This window comes from Megalops cyprinoides, chromosome 1 (genome assembly GCF_013368585.1).
Source record: "Megalops cyprinoides isolate fMegCyp1 chromosome 1, fMegCyp1.pri, whole genome shotgun sequence".
Taxonomy (NCBI): domain Eukaryota; kingdom Metazoa; phylum Chordata; class Actinopteri; order Elopiformes; family Megalopidae; genus Megalops; species Megalops cyprinoides.
This window is the reverse complement of record NC_050583.1, coordinates 18,087,831-18,108,336: the sequence shown is the minus strand read 5'-3', so window position 1 is coordinate 18,108,336 and position 20,506 is coordinate 18,087,831. Positions and strand designations below refer to the sequence as shown.

General features: G+C 45.3%; 1 protein-coding gene across 3 annotated transcripts in view; it reads right to left on the bottom strand.

The window, feature by feature from the left end:
- Positions 1-20,506, bottom strand: part of LOC118785273 (protein kinase C alpha type-like) — a 175,195-nt gene that overhangs the window by 101,766 nt on the left and 52,923 nt on the right. For all 3 annotated transcript variants that reach the window (XM_036539905.1, XM_036539891.1, XM_036539899.1), the window contains exon 3: positions 15,230-15,312. In XM_036539905.1, coding sequence (XP_036395798.1) covers positions 15,230-15,312 — 83 coding nt within the window. The remainder of the gene's footprint in view (positions 1-15,229; positions 15,313-20,506) is intronic.

Sequence of the window (20,506 nt, the reverse complement as noted above, 5' to 3'; positions counted from 1 at the left end):
TTCATGTTATCCCACTGCTAGCATTTCCAGTCTCTATCAGCAGTCTCTTGACCACTTTTTCCCAGGGTCAGGGAAAAATTTTCGATTTCCCCCACAACTGCCTGCAGGTTTTCTGCTGTTTCAATTCCCTCTGTAAAATGCACTATGATCTATGTTCACTGTTTTGCGACAATGAACATTGTAAAAATTCACTATAACAAATAAAAATGTATTTGCTGATTGACCGATGTAACAAAATGCTTGAATATGAAGCTGGGGGAGCCAATGCAGTATTGATGATCTGCACAGGCTGCCTACTAGCACAGGCACTAAGAACATTTAACAGAAGACATGACAGCACCAAAATGGCAACATAAAGGAGCCATAACAAGCCAACCCAACTTCTAGGCTGTTTGTATCATTGTATCTGTTATTCCCAGCCCAAAAGGAAGCCATTCACTCTATCATCGCAACAAATGCAAGTATTGCTTTTCACCATAATTTCAATTTATTGCCAGCAGCCAAACAATGTTTGGCTTATTGTAGTAATTACAAACAGATTGATTTCAAAAAGGCAGATTCTTCAGATCAATCCCTGAAAAGCTTCTAATTTTCATTCAACCTGTAGCCAATTCAAAAACAAACAGGAGGTCACTTATTTTGAGAGAGGGCCCAACAGGGCTCTACTTTCAAATGCTTACGCATGGACTTAACTGAATGCTCACTAAATTAACTTTTTATTTAAAACATTACTGGCACAAAATCAAGTCCCACAGCAGTTTCCCCTCTTACCCCACCTTCTCCACAGAAATTCAGTGGGCTTACATCTCAAATACACAAACTGTCCTAAGGCACCGGCTGTGTCATCACCACACTCTGGCTGTTAGCAATTATTTAAAAAGGAACAGTGAGATAAATTTCTTTGATTCTGTCAGTATTCCGGAGTAAGACGTATTCAGAGTGGAAACAGTAATGTGTCTTCTGCACACAGGCGTCTTATTTTCATTCACAGTTTTGGCCTAACAAAAAGGTACGAGCCATGAAGAAATGATTTGCCACAATGATTTGGATGGGAAATTGCTTTAGGCCATGGGCGTTCGTGCATTACAGCATTACATGACCCGTGCTGTGGGACAGAAGGGGGGGTGGGGGGGGTGAGCAGCCAGCCACTGAGACGTGCTGAGAAGAGCCGCTCTGCTGAACAGCACCCCTGCACCCTCTGTGGAGCTGCGTTGCATAACCATAAATTCCAAGCCCCCTCCCCCAAGGTTCCTCACCAGTCACAGAGGAGTCAGGTCAGACTCTCCTGCCGACTTCTTCTTACTCAAAGTAAACTCACAGTTTAGTTTTCAAAAATCCAAAATGAAACTTGGGCCACGAATTGAGAGCAACATACTGTAAATGTAGAAGTAAAAAATGGGAGAGGTTCTGCCTGCTCTCTCCCAATCGAATGAGAAACCCTCTGGAGTCCCCCTCCCGCCACACGGGGTTCGGCTCCCTGGTAATGAGGAGCTGGATGCGCTGGGACATCCGTGGGGAGGAGAAGTAATGGGGAAGGACAGGAGGGCCTGGGCGCCTCGGTGTGAGCGTGCTGCTTTGTGCCGCCTCCCACGCTCACTGAGAGCACAGACAGCACCCTGCACCGACCGGGGTCAGCCCAGGAAGGGAAAGCGCCCGGGGCCATCCCCGTCTCCCTGCCCGTCTCCCTCCACAGCGTGGCCCATCAGAAAGGCGCATCTGCACAGCCATACGGCGCAAATGATACAGACGCCACTGTATCACATGCAGCGGGACGCAGCACGATCTCCTGTCCGTCGGGCTGAACTCGGCTATCAGCCTGCAAGATGTGGCGTTACAGTCTTTACGCTGTGTCTGCGGGCTGATGGTGTTCTCTCCTTTTCTTCCAGTCCCCCTCACGTGAACCGATCTGACCGGAGGGCATCTCTTGGGTAGACCCCGTTCTCCGTGTTTATTTGCGGACGTGACCCGTGTCAAGAGCCCGTTGAAAGTCCCTCGGTAAGTATTTAGTGGTGTTTCTGATAATCCGTGAAAGCGCTGCCAAAATCCTGACAGACACGCATAAACAAACTCCTGGAGAGGACTGTGGAATTTCTGCTTGATGGGGAAAAATATCTGGACAGCGCCGACTCCCCCGTTGAAGAGTACCATGACCCGACCTCGGGTTAAACAGCTCCAGTGCTGTATGCCTGCCAAAGAGCTGACATAAAAACAACTCCCAAACTGTCCAGCACAACATAACATGACAATTCCCTTTTCTTAGCGAGACAATTCACTTTTCTTAGATACTCAATACCAATGTTGTTGTCTAAATGATGAAAAAATTCCTACGTGAAATGAACTGTTCTGAGAAAAAAAAATACAGCCAACATTGGGACTGTAGACAACAGTTAATTTTGCACACAATATTTTCATAACCATGTACATTTTTAAATGTGAATATGATGAGAAGGTCATTTCATCACTGTTTTGGAAGAAAGAGAACAGCTCTATACTTCCACAGCATCCTAATCTGTGATTGGGATGCTGTGGAAGATAGGATAACGATTCTCCTTCGGAGATCACACATCTACCTATGCTGCCAACGACCAAGAAACATTTCCTGTACCTCACCTCTAAAGCCCTCACAAAAGCCTTGGGATACTGAGACACATGACAAAGCTCACAGCTGGCCAACAAGTATCAATTTATCAAATGATACAAAGTAGTGATACCAAACACACAAACACATCCACACATGCACACAGGCATGAATGCACACACGTACTTACGCACTCACACATTCACGTATTCACACACTCACACACTCATTCTCTCTTTTGTATGCTGGGGTGCTTACAGAATAAAGCCACATTGTGATGATGAATGACAGCTACAAAACAAAAGCAGTCCTATCCTTGGAATTGCTCCAGAAAGGATGCATTTCTTTTGTGTTTCATCAAACAAAGACTTTTGGTCAGTTTTTGTGTTTGAAATGAATACTGTTCTTTTATTTAGTGGTTATTCAGTGTCTGAAGATAGCTCGATGTTGTTGTACCACATCGGGCTGGCACTGGCAAGAGAAAGACTGAGATAGTGAAAGAAAGAGAGAAAGTGAGAAAGAGAATGCACAGGTCCTCCAGAAAGGTCAAGTCAGATGGAACCTGTAGCCTTGGGGATGATACAAGTACAGTACATCTCGGTCTACTAAATTTGTTTGGTTAAGCCTCTGAAGAGCACCGCCTACCATCCGTGACGAATTCTGCCATGATCCCTCAGCGCCAGTGAAAAGGTTAGGTGCAGATTTGTCTCCAGCAGGAGAAGTCACAGGCCCCGCTGTTTGCTCCTGCAGAACGTGTTTCTCGCACAGACACACGCAATTAGGCTACCTCGACATGAGGCGGCAGGAGCAGCAGGGGACTAACCCGCGCTACACAAGAAAGAAATGCATGTACGCCAGGGTGATGAGAGGACCTGTGCATATCACTCAGCGCCCGCTGCCTCCCAAAGGTGCAGCGTTCAGACCTGTTCCACTTCTTCAGCCTCCTGCAATCAAACTGAAGTCTGAAGAGCTGGGATGGCAATAGGGCAAGCACTGGCAGTGTGCCCCGTTTGACAGATACGCTGCATGCAGAAATGAAAGAACTTCCCTTGCATTCCTGTGAGTGCGTTTTTGCCAAGAAAACAGTCATAGCAACTGCCTCATATAAAGCTGCCTTCATGACCTCGACATGTAGTCAGCAATAAAACACACGGGTTTGTAAACAGACCGTATTCAAGGCCTGACGGGTGACAGTGTGTCTTTAAAAAGAATTTCTCAGACACGATATCAATGAGAGCTGCCCCACAGACCGCAGGACTGGCACAGACGTCTGTGGTGATGTAACGCTGGCACGGGCTGGCAGGGGTGCTGCCGGGTACCTCGCTGCCATGCGGGCACGGCACGTGCTGTTCTTGTCAAGGCGTCGCACTTGGGCCGCTGACAAGGCCGCGCCAGAATGCAGCTGACATCGCCTCTTAAGCATCCCCGTCGCGCTACAAATCTCCTCCGCCCACGTCCCGCATTCCAAGGAGGTTATTTCTCTGGTGAGCTCCCCATTGGAGGGAAAAAAGAATCCTGAAGGCAAAATCAGCACCACATTTCACTCCAATTTCTGCACTCTGTTTTCGGCATAGCGAACCCACACATCTACAGTTTAACATCACTAATCAGCTTTATTTGAATGCTGATAAATGTTAAGCTACATGTGAAATTACATGCATGTATGTACATCTACACACACACACATTATGGTTGCACATTTGTGCAGAATATATACTGACAACACATCATGGACAGTTTCTGCTGAGACAGTTCTGCTGGCTGTTTGAAAATGATGTGTTTTCTATTTGCAGGTGAGTCAACTGTGACCTGCAGCATACAAGGTAGTATACCAACGGCTGCCTGTATATCGTGAATGAATTCACTCTGCTTAGAATGTTTACAGCAAGCAGTGATAAGAGACAAAAAAAGCTTTGGGCTACTTCACCAAGAGGCCTCGCTCCACACTCACACTTAGAAAAAGAAATAGTCTTTATGAAAGTGTTAAGTCTCTTCTTAAAAACTGTCTCTTGTTAAAAATGTTTTCTGAAATCACAAATTTTATGTATGGATTTGTTTTTCCAGAACAGAGCTCTTCAGGGGGAGAGGGTGTGAATCTCTGACTTTTTGACTTCTCTGATGTGTTGTCACACATGCATATACGTGTGTGTGTGTGTGTGTGTGTGAGCACATGAGTGATTGAGTTTGTGTGAGACTGTGTGAAACACTGTTCGAGCAGTGCCATCAAGCTGTGGGGATAAGTGTCGAGCCATGGCAGCCTCACACCGCGCATCCTATAAAAGGTCAGCTGAAGAAGAAGAAAGGACACCTCCAGGAGGTGACAAGAAAGGAGGGATGGCACACTTCACGCCAGAACACCTTCAGTGCCCCTGCGCCACTCGGAGGCCGGAGGACAGCCTCCAGCAGGGAGTGAATCACTGCTCGCACTGGCACCCCTGCGGAGCGCACTTCTCAACACTTGGCGTGCAGAGAGGGAAGTCAACAACAGACGCTAATTTACGGCCCCGCTGTCACAATCAATTACGGCAGCATGCAGGATCAGGTACTCGCAGACAACAGTCAAGTCGCCTCTCTTCTCCCTTCTGCTTCCCGCTCGCAAATTACAGAATCTCTCTCTGAAGTGCATGGGTAACGGGGCCAGCTGAGATGCACAAACTCTCAGGAGCAGGCGATCGGGGGTTCTGTCCAGAGTGCTTCCTAAGACTGAACATAAGACACTCTCATACACAGTGATTTACATGGGTTACAGTTTAACGTGTTATCCATTTATACAGCTGAATACTCACTGAGGAAATTCTGGGTTAAGTACCTTGCCCAAGGCTAAAACAGCAGTGCCCCAGTGGGGAACTGACCCAGCATTCTTCTGGTTACAAGCTCCTTACCACTACGCCATTTCACAGGCTCAAACACCCTCCGGGAACTGTAACAGCTCTGCCCTTTTGCATCCTAATAGTAAGGACCACTATATATGAGACAACCCTTTCTGGAGTCTTAGTAAAGTCCCTGGTATGCACTGTAATGTACTTCTTAGAGGTTGAGATGGCTTTCAAGGTCAGTTCATGAGAGACCCACGGTTTGCTGCTCAACCTTTTTTTCTCCGCTTCCAAACACAAGGCAAACAATGTGCAGCCTTTATGAAACAGGACACCATGCTGCAACAAAGCTGCATTAAGTATCTCAATGATCCCTGATTATGAAGGGATATTAGTCAGCAGAATGACAGAGCTCCTCAAACACATCTTGGGCTAATTCCCCTGCCTGAGTGGCAGTAGTTGCCTGTATTTCACCTTCCTTGTCCCGTCATCCTTGTTTTATGCCCATTCCCCTCTCCCAGCAGTCTGTCCACACAATCAGTACCTACAGAAATCTGTTGGAAAGGCACTGACTACACCAGGGTCCCTGATGTGCAGAGATACTTGTGGCTACAGAGAACGAGCTACATTGCGGCTACTTTACGATTAAAGCAGGTCTAATCTTGGCCTATGAGGGCCCGCAGCACTCCATGCTCTCCATGAAGAGTTTCACTGAGGTCAACCTGCGGTGTCAGCGATGGAACATCCAGTGCAGACCGAGGGGGGTGAACCTGGAGAGAGAGAGAGCTTACGTTTGCACATCACACACACGGGATTAAGTTCCCTCTGCAGCTGTTGCTCCGGGGGTAGATGGGTAGGGGTGAGCCTGCAGATGACCAACGCGTTGACTCCGCGTTTAATGGCGCCATTAAAGGCCTCAGACGTGTACCTTCAACAACAGAGCCCCACCCTCCGCTGCTGTAATGCTCCACTCCCTCGGCTGCTCTGCGCCAGAGTCCCCCAGAGTTCAGGAGAGATATGGGGCTATAAAGCAGGATTTGTGATGCAGCCCCCATGCATTGCAAGGATGTGCCTTTTATGATGTGCCAAGAGGCTTTAATCTGATGCATTACCAACAGGAGCCTCTGCTGCAGTGATGCACAGGGACTGGGGCAGGTCACAGCCAACATTAGCAGCATCTTCAAGATCCGGCAAGGCCGCACTGATGAGATAATGGAGCTTTAATAAAATCAATGAGCTACAGAAGTACGTGATTAGGAGGAGCAGAGCTAGGCCTCAGCTGGGAGGGAGGCCTCATTCATCACACATGCAGGGGACGGCAACAGAAGCAGAAAGGACCAGACGAGGAGTTAAGCATCATGGGTCTCTGCATGGTCAGCTGCTTATAATATATCAAAAAGATGAAGTGCTGACACTATGAGATGGTTCTCTTCTTCGTCCTCCTTTGAACTGCCCGTCATAGAAAAAAAATCGACAAAGTTAGCTTTAATGGTTGTTTTGTGTCACAAAGGGTGGCAGGATAAACATTAAACATATCCTACTTCATGCGCTGGCTTTGTAGTTTTACAATGGTGTGTGGTTTAATGTTGAATTTGAGTACAGGAGCTATCAGGAAATACAATTACGGAAAGATGATTAAACACATCCCAATGCAGGTGAGAGGGATCCAGCCATCCAGCTTGGATGGATGCCTGGCCTAAGAATAGCAGAGCACAGTGTCAGAGTCCTGATGGGGGGTGCGGGGGGCTGATCTTCACAGAAAGATAGGTTACATGGGAAAATCCATATTCTTTTCTGTTCTCACCATGTTTGAAATAAAAAGGGCGGAAGTCTGGCATACTGGTAAGGAGCAGGGCTCATAACCGAAACGTTGCTGGTTCAATTCCCTGCAGGGGCGCTGTTGTTGTAACCTTCAGGAAGTTACTGCCTAAGTAAATATCCACCTGTATAAATGGATAACATCTACACCTGTGTAAACTATGTAGGTTGCTGTGGATAAGAGTGTCTGCTAACTTAAAAAATGTAATGCAATGTAAAGCAATAAAGGGTATGTTGACATGAAATACAAGAACTAATAGATCTTGCTTTACCATTTTGAGCAAAAGTCAATTGATCCTAGGGCTCATATGTGACAGATAACTGAATTATCCCCTTAATCCTGGCATTTACTGCACTGCAATCATTTTTTTACCTTGCATTGTACTGAACCAGACCCCATCTTTGGTTCAACTCTCAAACCTCATTTAACTCTCTTTTCACAAATATGTAGTTTTTTGAGGGTGTTACTTAGAAATGAGCTATGAGGACATAGGTGTCATATCCCGGGGGAAAACGTACTTTGCCTGGCTCCGCTAGGCTACATCTGTCAATCTTTCATATCCTGTTGTTATTTCACAGAAGCGTCTTTGCTTTTCTTTTGTACTCAAATGTAAGCATGATTCATCTCTACACAGACATGGACATCAAGGAAGTGTTTCATCTACTCTGGGAAAAAAGGGAATGTTTACTACTTAGTACAGCTTTCGTCAATAAATCCAAACTGAAGCGAGGAAATCTTAAAGCTTGGCTGAAAACATTAATTTCTAATTGCGACATGTTGTGATCAATTTGTGTTCTCACAAGGCAACACTGCACCGTGACTCAAAATTGGGAAAAAAACATTGGAAGCACGCTTGGCATTTTAGAGTAACCATGAACAGTCTATAGGTTTCCAACACTTGTAAAAGGCATAATGCAGTTAGCGGCTTATTGCATAACAAGGTTTCAGGTCACAATTATGTTCAGATGAAGCAGCTCATCTTACCAATAACTTTCTGAGGTTTGAAAATATTAAATCAGCGAAATGATACACACAAACTCCTCTGTCATGTTAAATCTAGGCATTCCTCTCCTTTCAATAATAGCTTGTATTCCTTTCTTACAATGTCCATGGGAATGTTTCACATGACACCTGAAACTGAAAAAATAAACGTGCTCTCATCTCCAGCCTTCCATTTACAGGATTCCATGGGAAAACTGGGAGATGACTTCTTGTTTTAACAAATCTTCATATGCTAGACCTGATTTCAACTGCAACATGGGTCATATGGGTAAGGGAGATTACAGATGGGATAATCTAAATGGCATACATACAGTGGGCTAAGTAGATCGCTGGTTCTGAAACAGCTGGAGCCACTGGCTGTTAGATAATAACAATTTTACAAAGTGATATTCCACTAAGATTAGGTTAAACTGTGGAAGAAGAAGTTAGCAGGAGAGGAAACAATCAGAAATGTCAGATTTCATTTTGAACAGCTATTAGTTGACCAACATATTTCTTGAAATGAGAGGAAAAGGAAATGCAAATAATATCATATGGCAATAGGCCATACTTAAAAAAATTGAGAGATGGTACGTTTGAGATATTTTTAAGAAACTGTTCTTTCATATTCTTCCTCCTTCTGATTAACCACAAGGTCAATTGGTTCAATTGCAACCAACAGAAAAGGGGGTTTCTTGGGATTGCAGTGCAGTACTGTAAGAATATGCTCAAATGAAGAAAATTCAAAAGAATGCATTGCTGAGAAAAAGGTTTTAGAGGCTTCTTTAACCAAGAACATCTGGCCAGTAATGCCTTTGGCTCAACATTTTGTTCTCACCTAGCTCATGTTAAATGTGTTCAGTTAAAAGGCAAGACCAGTAAAGCTGCTCTATTTTTATATGCAATATTTATGTGCAATATTTACTGTGCATGTGGAGGCTGTGACTAACTGAAAAACTGTAAAGAGTATGAAGTGGAATGATACGAGATAGATATTACTGCAGGTTATATGACTGTATTCACTGCTGAGGAGAGATGGGTTCATTTTCAAGCTGCGGCAAACATTTCAATACACATGGTCTATGGAGCAGATATATAAGCAGTAATAAAATATGGGCTCTCAGCACTGGGGATCATGAATGGTGAGCCTGGTTATGAAGAAGTCTTTGCTAACAGGCAGTGAAAAGAGATGTACCGGAGTCATAACCGGATGCCCTGGAGACCAGAACTTTATGGTGCAAGAAACCTGGATGGATGATAAACAGAGGCGAAACACAAGGAGAATCAGGCACATTCGGACTGCTGAGCATATCAGTGCATCGTGACATCAGCAGTGTCTAGTGGAGGCTGAACCCAGTATTGATTATCGCCTTCCACCCACGAGCTTGTGAGCTCTGGGTCTTCATTACAGAAGCCTCCCCAGCCGTGTCGAAATTACCACCACTACACATTACAGTAATCATAAAATCCACTTGATTGCAGAGCTTTGTCTAAGCATTATGTTCTCACTTGATGCTTTAAAACTAGGTGAAGTGACAGCAAATGTTTATAAATGTGCACATGAACCCATTAATACTGGTCTTAAAATCCCCATTAATGGCAGATTTATTTGAAAACTAACAACTTCCCTATATGATGTAGGTGTCTGTATTAATTTAAGCTGTCAAATGATTAATTCATGCAATTTCTATGTTCCATTTTGAGCATTTATGAGCTCTGCAGCTTTTCAGTTCAAGCACTTAAGAAACAATAGTCTGTATGTATAGCCTACCACAGGGTATTTAAGCTGTTTAATGGACTACTGCACTGCCCTTCAAATCTTGATTAAAATAACAAAAAATAATAATACCAACAATAATAAAATGCAATAAAAGTAAACAAACTGTAAACAAACCAATACAACAAAATGTAACAACACAGAGAAAATCCTAAAAAAGTAAAAAAAGTCAATTCCATTAGCTGCAAGTGCATGCAATTTTTCTTTTAAACTGTCACTATATGTAATTAATGACTTGGAAGAAAAATTACAATGAACGTACAGTACAATGAATGACTGGCTCTTAGCAAAAGCAGCAGTCATGTCTGTGCAGCATGCCAACACTAACACCAAAATATAAACAGTGTGGTCAGCGAAAATGTTTAAGTGTCACATTTCCTGTAATTGATGTTACTTTGGAATGCTGGCAGGAGAGTTTCAAAGCATGTGCAGGAAAAGGTGGGTGGAGTCAATGTGCAAAAAAAACAAAAAAAACAGGATTACATCACAGCAGAGGAGGGAGTCGCCCGTATGCAACAGAGACAGCACAAGCTGCTGAAGAGGAGGGGAAGGACAGGAAGGGGAGGCAGCTGTGATGAGCTGAAACAGACAAAGCACAATCCTACATAAAGAGCTCCTTCCTCTCTTCAAGCAAAGCAGCTATCTCATTCTCTTGGCATCTTTATCTCAAAGAGTAAACAGTGGTGCAGAGAGGTATCTGAGAGCGATCATCTTACAGCAGCACAAGCCTGTTGACTGACGGGCATTGAGGTGTATTTATACTGAAAGAACCATCTTTGTCAGGGAGAAATTCCTCTTTATCCAAGAGGGATTCTCCTGATGAGCTGTAAGTGGGCATTAATGATTCATTCACACATGCCCAAACAGTGCAAACTATCAGTCTCTCCAAAAGCCCCTCCATAGGGGATGGGATCATCTGAATTATTTACATCACTTGCTCTGTAAAGCTCCATTCTTCTGTTTCTGTTTACAGGGAAGAGTCAAACAAACAAATGGAAATGTGCATTCCTTTTATCACATTAATCAAGCTAATTATTGTCAGAACATACAGGCGGGGAATTACGTAAAGAGCTCGGGGATGCCTCATAGAGCTGTGAAGCAGACAGCTGTAATCAAGGCTGCCCATTCCAGAGATACATCAGTTGAGGACTGAATATTTTGTTTGTCTGCACCCAGAATGCTCTCTTCTCACTTGCTGCGGTGATCAGTTGTCAAGACCTCCTTTTATCGGGGCCTTCCTTTTTTTTCCCCAACCCTCTCATTCGCAGTGTCAGTGACGCCACCAGGGGATTCAGAAATCTAAATTAATTGTGAAAATGGGCCCAGCTGCAGTTCTCTAATGCCGATCGCTTCGCACAGAACAAATGTACAACAGCACCCGGAAGAACATAGATCTGATGCAGCAGTTGCATATGTCGCTGCTATCAGCGACCTGATCAGTTTTAAGTATGTGCCCTAAAACATGTACACTTGTTTTAATTTCTTGGTGGCATTGTGAGATACATTTAGACATGTAAAAAGATCCAAAAGGACACTAAGCAGAGTTAGTGTGGATGCTTTAAAAGTTTCTACTGACAACAACACTTTATCTAGCAGGCCTGGTTACACGAATGCCTACATTAGCAGAGGTAACAGGAACTAAATTCTGTTTCAGATCCATGCAGTGGAGTAAAGCCTTTTGAAGTCAACATATCTCCTGAAGCCTGCTAGAAAACTCACTGTGCGTCTGCGTGAATTGGCCAGGACTTGTATGTCATCTACAGGGGGTTCTATTAAAAGCCCGCTAGCTGAAGAGATTAAATGACACACTGACATATCTCCAGTTACAGGGACACACGTCTTACCATGAGAGGGAAAACCTCACACACAGCAAATCGTTGACATCCAAAACATAACTTTTATTCATAAGGCCAATGGAAACGTGTGTCATGTATTGAAAACATTTTGTTCATCATAGATTCACAATATTTACAGAATATTTCAAACAGCTCTAGTTTCAACAGAAGGTGGGGAGGAATTCAAATAAGAGTCACACAACAACTTGTGAAAATCCTTGGGTGGAAAACCAAAAAAGAGAAAATGACACGCACAGCGGATATCTTCAGGAGCTTGTTTGTACTGACCCGTGGGGCATCTCTAATAAGGTCAGCTATTTTAATTTCCATCTTGCATGAGCGTGCATTAATGCATTGTAAATGCTTTTTTTTGAAGTTTAAATAATAATAATAATAATACTAATCAGCACAGCCAAACAGAAGCCATTAAAGGTGCACTTTCATTATAGCAACAGGGCTGGAAATGGCCAGCAGCTCTGCCAAATGAAAATGTACTGTAGCACACAACAACATGGGTACTGCTTATAAGAAAACCTTTTCCAGCATGCAATCTCAAAAGTCAGAATATCATGGTTTATCTATATGCATCATGCAAAGCCTGTAAAGAATGTCAAGTTCACTTCATAACGACAAGCTGGAACTAAAGCATGTAATAGTTCAATGTCATGTGTCTCCACTGAAAGCACCATTCAATAACACGAGAAGCGGTTGAAACTCATGCAAACACTTAATGCTGGCACGCTTCCTATCTTTCTCAGGAAACAAGGCACAACATACTGTATTGAAATGGCGAATTGAGGGAATAAGTTAGAGAAATAAATTCATTATGAAATTACAGCTATGGTGGAAATGCATTTGTCTTCATTATCTTCACTGACAGTGCATAACTGCAAACCATCACGTGCCAAATGAAAGGAATATAAAAATCAACTACATACTATACTTACACACATATATACATATAAATACGTATATATATATATATATATATATATATATATATATATATATATATATATATATATATATATATACACATTTTACATATATACATTTTAAGAGGATATGGGAAAGAGATAGGAAGACGAAGCAGCAGAAAAATGCGTAAGGTGTTTACGTTACGACCCTTTTCTCCTGCCAATCTGTCTGATCTGAAGCGGTGGAACATCCTCAAAAAGAAAGAGGTGGTTTTGATCAGCGGTCTCACTGTGGAACAGTGGCTGCTATTTCATGAAGAGCATGTAAAGACCTCTTTCAAGAAGCAAGACTTACACATATGCCACCGTCACGTTCACACTCCACCAAGTGCTGTCATTCCCCTCAATTAAGTTATTATTTGATCAACGGGGCTCCCTTTAAAGTATCACAACACAGATAAAGCAGCTGTACTACAGTCAGACGATGAACCCTTTAGGAGTACCAGACAATGGGAGTGGTGGATGAAAGCTTGCATTTGGAACCCCGCTTCCGAAAACACGCAGCTGATGGTTTTGATGTGTATCTGTGATGATCAAAGAGCTGGGCCGGTCCTGGGACGGCATGCAAACGAGACAGCGGGAGAACCTCGGCGAGTCCGTCCTAGTGCCACGACCCAACGCCGGACCAACCAAGCTACTCCACCTGTGAAAACGACGACCGTAAATATCCACTGAGTCAGGCTGCGGTAGTCACAGCTGGTGAGTCACAGCTCCCTACACCAAGTCTTCTGCCATCTGCAGCTTCCTGCCTGTGTGCTCTCGCGGGAGGGAGGAAAGAATTCTATGTGCAATGATGGAACGGTGAAACTGCAGTACAAGGGGTGCTGCTGCTGATTCGAGTCATCACTGGCAACAGGATGGGCTTGGTCCGTCCTACAAAGAGTAGGGCTCTTTCAGACTGCTGACAGAAAGCAAGGGATAGAGAGAGAGAGACAGAGAGAGACAGAGGGAGAGAAGGGGAGAGAAACAGTTCAAGAGAGGGAGAGGGGGGAGAGAGAAAGACCTACTGCACCCCCTCATTAGGGTGGAAGATCTCTCTGAACTCGGAGCCCAACCCAGGTGTGGGGGAGCGCTAACCACAACAGGTCTCTCCAGTGAATACAGCAGCTGCTGGATAACTCCATCAATCCGTAACAGATGTTTTGCAACTTTGATCTGATTTTTGCTGTGAAAAACTGCCCTCGGTGATTATGCGTTGTTTAAATAATCTGTGGACAAACAGCTGGTAGGCAAAGCAGACCAATTCGATTCCGGTCCGGCTGATCCCACAGTTGCCCCGGGGCTAATTCAGCACCTCGGTAATGCAGCACCAGAGCCCAGCAGTGGCATGTCTGGGAAACGGTGGCCTTGGGACAGGAACACTCAGTCACCTGGCCACCTGCTCCTATGACTCATCCAGACCAAGCCCTGCTGGAATCGTGACTCTTCCCTTTTCCTCAGAAGCAGGAGAAATTGCAACCAAACGAGCGAAGACTCAGCGTCAGAGGCTTGTTTACCCAAACCCAAGGAGCTTCTCGTTAGTGGCACATTTATGTCAAATGACACCAATGAGAGCTTTCACTCTCTCCCCTCCACACTGCTATGGCTGTTTGATCCTTGTGTTCTCACATCAGAGGGCAGAGACCGGGGGAGAGGGAAGACAGCACGCCCAAGGCGGCACTCACTTACCCGGCTAAATAAACAGATCCAAAATTACACCATAAACACAGGATGAGGCAGAGAATAATTTTGTGTCACATGTCCTCAAAACAGTGGCCACTGGGTCAATAAAGCTTTCTTGATCAGCACTGTACTTCATCAGAAATGGGGTCTGCCTACTGCCTGCCTCCCACATCCCACCCCACCTTGACCCTAACCAGAAACTGAGGGGTGGTCTTCTGCCCAGCAGGCAAGATGCTACTCATTTGTTCTGAATCTGCCCATGCCAGCCTGAGCTCCCAGGGGGCAAGGCTGGTCCACACTGTGCAGATACCTGTCGATACAAAATCATTCCTGTTCTCCCACTTAAAAACCGTTCTGCAATTCAACCACTGGCAAGAAAACACATCACTTGCATTTCCAGCTATTTGTTCAAGGTTGCACTCCTCTTCAAAGATCCAGACACGGGAAGCCGTGAGCTCCATGTTTGAGGAAGACTCAGCGGATAAGCACTATGATAAATATTTAATCTCCAAATGAAATCCCACCATGAGAAGAACAGACTGATTCTGCAGCTACAGGTCTGACACTGGGCCTCTCAATACACAATGTCTGCTGGCTGATCCCCCCTGTGCCAACCTCACCCAGACAATCCACAAGTAGAGCAGGGCCATCCTTCCATCCTATTTAAACTTCCACTTCCCTTGAAAAGAACATATGACATACTTGTGATGCTGTCATTTTTGTGTAAAATTTGTACTTAAATAATGTGCAAATACAAGATTTATGAGGAAGGGAGAGGGTTACTCACATCTGTGTCAGGCCCCTTATCTGCTCCAGGACAGGTGAACGTGACAAACTCATGGCATCTCTTGTGGACCACGAAACAGCAAACTGCAGAGGAGGAAGACAGAGAGAGTTCAGTCAAACACAAATACAGCGGTCGTCTTTGAAAAGAAAGACAGAGGAAATCAGGCAAGTGCTCACTCACTGCAACCCTGAAACAAAGTACTTCACCACAGACTGAGGCACCCAGAGCATGTCTGTCTGTCTCATTCCAACACCGTGTATCCAGATGGCCAGTGCAGCCTGCAGGCTTTTCTCCACACCAGCTCCCATCAGCTTCCAACCACACACACACACGCACGCACGCACGCACGCACGCACGCACGCACGCACACACATACATACGATAACCTTCTCTCTCATTCACTAACAGACTGGCTCCACAGCCTCACTGTAATTGCCGTGTCATGTACTGTACTCTACAGTCTGCAAAAAAAAAAAAAAAAAACACAACAGACTGACTCACGGAGAGCTCAGACGCTCTCGATGCAGAGGGGGCTACATCACTGCTTTAATAATAGATACACTGAGGGTATCGCTTCGGCAATATGCGTGCGCTGCAGCTGACAGCTGCCTGCTCCGCGGCTCCCTAAGCAGCTGAAGCACTGAGATCATACGCTGCCAGGCTCCGTGCCTCATCCAGCTGAAAATGAAATGAACGGGATGGCAGCAGCAGCAGGATGCCAGGACTAATGCTGTCAAAAAGAAAGGGGGGGGGGAGACCGACCAATAGATCAATAACTCTTTACTCTGTTCATGAATCTACCATAAACTCAATATTAGCAAAAGCCGCAGTGACCGCTCCTCTTCCTCCTCCCCAAATAAGGGCATTTACGCGATTGAGGGCCCCGTGAGCGGTGATGGAAGCCCTCCCGGAGCCACGCTGTTTTAAATTGATTTGTGCAGAAATCTCACTGTCTTGCGCGGGGGGTTAGAGAGGCAAACATTCTGCGTGCACACGGGCAGCAACAGGCAGTAAATCACCACAAATCACCCCCGTTTCCACCAGCCCGGCCCCATCAAGACCGCGCCGTGACCAGGGCCTGTAACTCACAGCGCCGCCCACACCGGAAAAATCCGAGCTGTAAATAATAATGATTCATAAATAACACAGAGGCAAGCTGCATCAGGACTCCAGAGCCTGGCTTTCATTTCCTCCCTGATAAATGTCTCCCAACTCCCGCCAGAAGACACAGACTCCATCAGATTGCACCTATAAAGAAACGCGCAGTCAAAACAGAGAAATTTATGCTTCACTGTAACTGCAGTGATTGGTCTCATTTTATCCTAATGCTCAATCTTGCCAGAAGACGTCAAATAAAATATATAAAATTCATTCCCATGCAAGATTAAAGCAAAGGCCCTACACTGCTTGGCTGATGAATAAATAGTTCCATTAGAAAAATGAAAAAGCCAATTATAGCAGAAACGGAATAGTGTAGGGAGATGGATGCAATGTTTGACTAACATAACTATAGGTGCTATGCATGAGACCTGTCACCGGTTGGCTCAGTCTAATTCCCCATGACTGCAGTGGGGTACCAATGAACACATTCACAGCTGGACTGTGAGAACACTGCCGCTCCACAAAACATTGCTCAGTTATTCCCAGACAGGAAGTGTGAGGCAGGGGGAGCCTTAAACTGGAAATGCTGTGTTCGCAGAGTGGTTGAACTGAGTGGCCAGGATCAGCGGTCTCTGTGGAGTCTGTTCAAGGTCCCTGTTTGAAAGGAGGCTTCGAAGAGTCAAATGCCTCAAGGTCTAATGTTATGCTGCAGTCCATTCTAATCCCATGGATCTTTTGCACTTGTTAAGAGGCAGTGTAGAAAACAGAATCCCTCTTTACCTGATCGCTCGCCCCTTAGCGGGTAGCTGCTCTGTAATTGGACCACAGGGAACAATTAAACTTGCTGCTCTGTACACCATCACTGATATGTACTGATGTACTTACTGTACTGTAAATCAAAACGCAGCAATCCCGACAAATACAAAGGACTTCTCTGGAATCCCCATGAGACGCACACCATAACCGAGCGAACCACATTCTGTCCATAACCCCCGGTCCTATGGTATGTGACCTGTGTGTTTGGGATCCTTCTGGGTGTACGCTTCAAAGGGACCCGACATCGACAGCCCCGTCTTTGATTCATAAGCCCAGCGCTCCCCGCCTTTGTTTACATGAGCGGGAAGAGCGAGAGGGCCAGAGCGCGGGGCAGGAAATGGATGAGAGCCCCGCAGTGCTCCCGTGCAGACGGGGCCCGGCGTCTTCGTTAGAGATACCCAGCCTCGCAGGCCTTGCCGAGGTCATCTCCCATCAGGCTGAGCTCCCTACCCGCAAACCCGCCGGGCGACACGGGCGGCTGCTGCTCACCTCCAGATTGCCTCGTTCCCGCCCCGCAAGGATCAGGCACTGAGCGCCAAAGCTCGTGCACATTCAGCCATACACAGCTGGCTGCATACTGATTCGGGAGTGTGGCCTTCAGTCTTTTTTTCTTGGGATCCATATGCTAACACACTTTCTAGTGATATTATTAGCCAAAGACCAGGGGCGGGCACTCTGAACACCGAATAACTGTAAGAAGGTACACGGAGGAAGACACCCAGGACTTCCCTGCTTTATGCAAATGTGACTATGCCTACAGCATTAGCTGCATTATAAAAGAGGAATAGAAATGTCATGGTGACTTTTAATGGGCTAAGATGAGTGGGACGTCTTGCTGTGACCTTATCATTATTTCACTTTCAGGGCAGAATAAATTATGTAGAGGCGAAAATGTAATGTGGATTTTCCAATCAATAGCTATTAAATCCCGAGATCCCTCTAGCATGGAACAGGGATTTTCTGCTAGGCCCTTTATCTGGGCAATAATACATTTCTCAATCCCCCCTCTCTCCAACAATGTCCCGAGAAGACAGCACAATAGATGCAATTCAGACAGAATCCTTCTCCACTTCAATACACCGCGGAACTGAAAAATGAAAATGAGACTCCAGCTAGATGGACTTTCAAAATGAATTGTTGGCCGTGTACAAGGATTTCTTCCTAATAAAAGTTGTATGCAAACAATATGTCTGCGGAGGCGCCTCTCCGCTTTTAATGATGACCTTTCTGCCAACACGTATCCAATTGCCAACACTGACAAAGAGCATCCTCCTTGAATGTTCAAAATCTATTGGTTGTTATGACTTCTTTGACAGCGGCTGCTTCAGCACTGCATGACACATGTTACAAAACAATGTCGATATGACCATGAAACATTGACTTAACGCTGGGACATCATCAGCCACCTTGGCAACCAGCACAGTGGATGACGCTGTTGGGAGACCGTCTAAAGATTCCATTCATTAACAAAACAAAAAAAATGAAAAGCCATTCACCTCGCATGGTTAATGTGATTTCATTTTGCCTCTTTTTAAAAATATATTTAGATTAGCAGTTACACTTGAGTCTTCTAAAGATTTCTCCTAATGAAAAATATTTTGCAGTAGTTTCATGCAGTATAAGCACAAACAAACAAACATTTCTCTCTTTAAATTCCCTATTTCCCTTAAATTAGAACTAACTATAATTTACATTTACATTTCTATGTCATGGGAATCTGCACACACTTGGCATAATTCATGTATTCTCAGTGAAACCCCTCCTAATTGGATTGTTAATTGTAAAAGCTCTATGGTGAGGCTTAAGGAACCGAGACAGGCTCCTGTAGACATAGCATACTGTAGCTACAGCAGGAGGAGGAACTGTTCTCTTAAATCATAGCTAAAAATGAAATAAACAGTCTCAGCTTTCACATTTTCACATACACATTTGACATCATTTGTGTATTCTCAGCGAAACCTCTCCTAAATGGTTGGTTAGCTATTCAGCTCAACAAACTCCCCAGCATGCAGTTTGTCAGCACGGGACTACAGTTGTTTTTGCAGAACTGGAGAAGGACTTAATGGCAGTACAGTCATTGAGTCGAGTCACTTGTCATTTCTCCAAGGAGCTCTTCAGAGCAGAAAAACCCTCTCACAGCTCAATGCTTCGGTGCGCTTTGGAGTTCAGCTGTGTAACAAGTGAGAGCGCGTTCTAACCTCCCTCAGCAGCAGGCAGATTTTTTCCCCAAGAAAAAGCTCTGACTGTGGAAGTGTGTTGTGTCCAAACTGTCCGCCCATGACATTGTGGGAGCTGGTTACTGAGTGCTTCGGAGATGCAATCGGAGCCTTTAATGCGCGCTCACTAATGCGTCTCCACTGCAACCCATCATCGTCTCCACCCGGCATTCAGCTGTGTGGAGCCAGCATCATGCCACAGGCCTCACTCCTCCGCTTTCCAGCCCCCACACTCTCGCCAGCCCCTGCCATCCCACAGCACTACTAATGCTGACTATCCCTCTATTAGCAGAAGTGCATCTTATACAGCAGTGTAGCATGGTGGGTAAAGAGATGTAACCTGAAGGTTAGGGGGCAGTGCTGTTGTATGTTAATGTTAGCTATCCATATGCCCATGGATAAAGGTGTCTGCTCAGCAAATATGCAGACGTAAAAATGCAGTACGGGAAAGTTTCAGCCACTATTCCAGTGTCAGTGATCCTATTTGATCACTGACAATGATCAATTTGATCAATTTGGTGGTCAGTGATTTACTGGGGCTGTCTGAACCCTGCAGGCCTGGTGGCTCCTTGGTGACTGCCTTTGGCCACTCCAGCGCAGAGTGAGCCGACACTCCCGCTGGTAACAGTTGGGACGTGTTAAGGTGCAAACTGCCCTGGTCTCGACCCAGCTGCGTGACAAGTGGCTCCAGCAGGACTCGCGTCGCACAGAGCGCAGGCGTGATCGGGAAGGGCGCGAGGGGGAGGAGCCATTGCATGTGCCAGCTCAGCTCTGCGACGATCTGAGAGGTGTTTCTGTAACCACGCAGTGGCTTTCACAGTCACTCTAACCCAGTGACTCAGGGCAGGGGAGCGGAGCGGAGGGGTAGGGAATGGAGTGGGAGGGGGCACTGCAGCCACCCACGCACTGAGACCACCATCACTGCAAGTATGGCGCAACACAGAGAAGGTCACCTCCTACACTGTGGAATGATGGATTATTACTGAGCTTGTTTTACAGCAGAAGCGGATTCAGCAAATACATCTGAACACGCCATGACAGTTCTGCTTGTACAGACAGATTGCAGGACTTTGGATTCAAAAAAGGGGGCAAACCCTGAGTTCTACTTAAAAACTGCAACACTCTGTTGTCCAAGCAGGGGTGA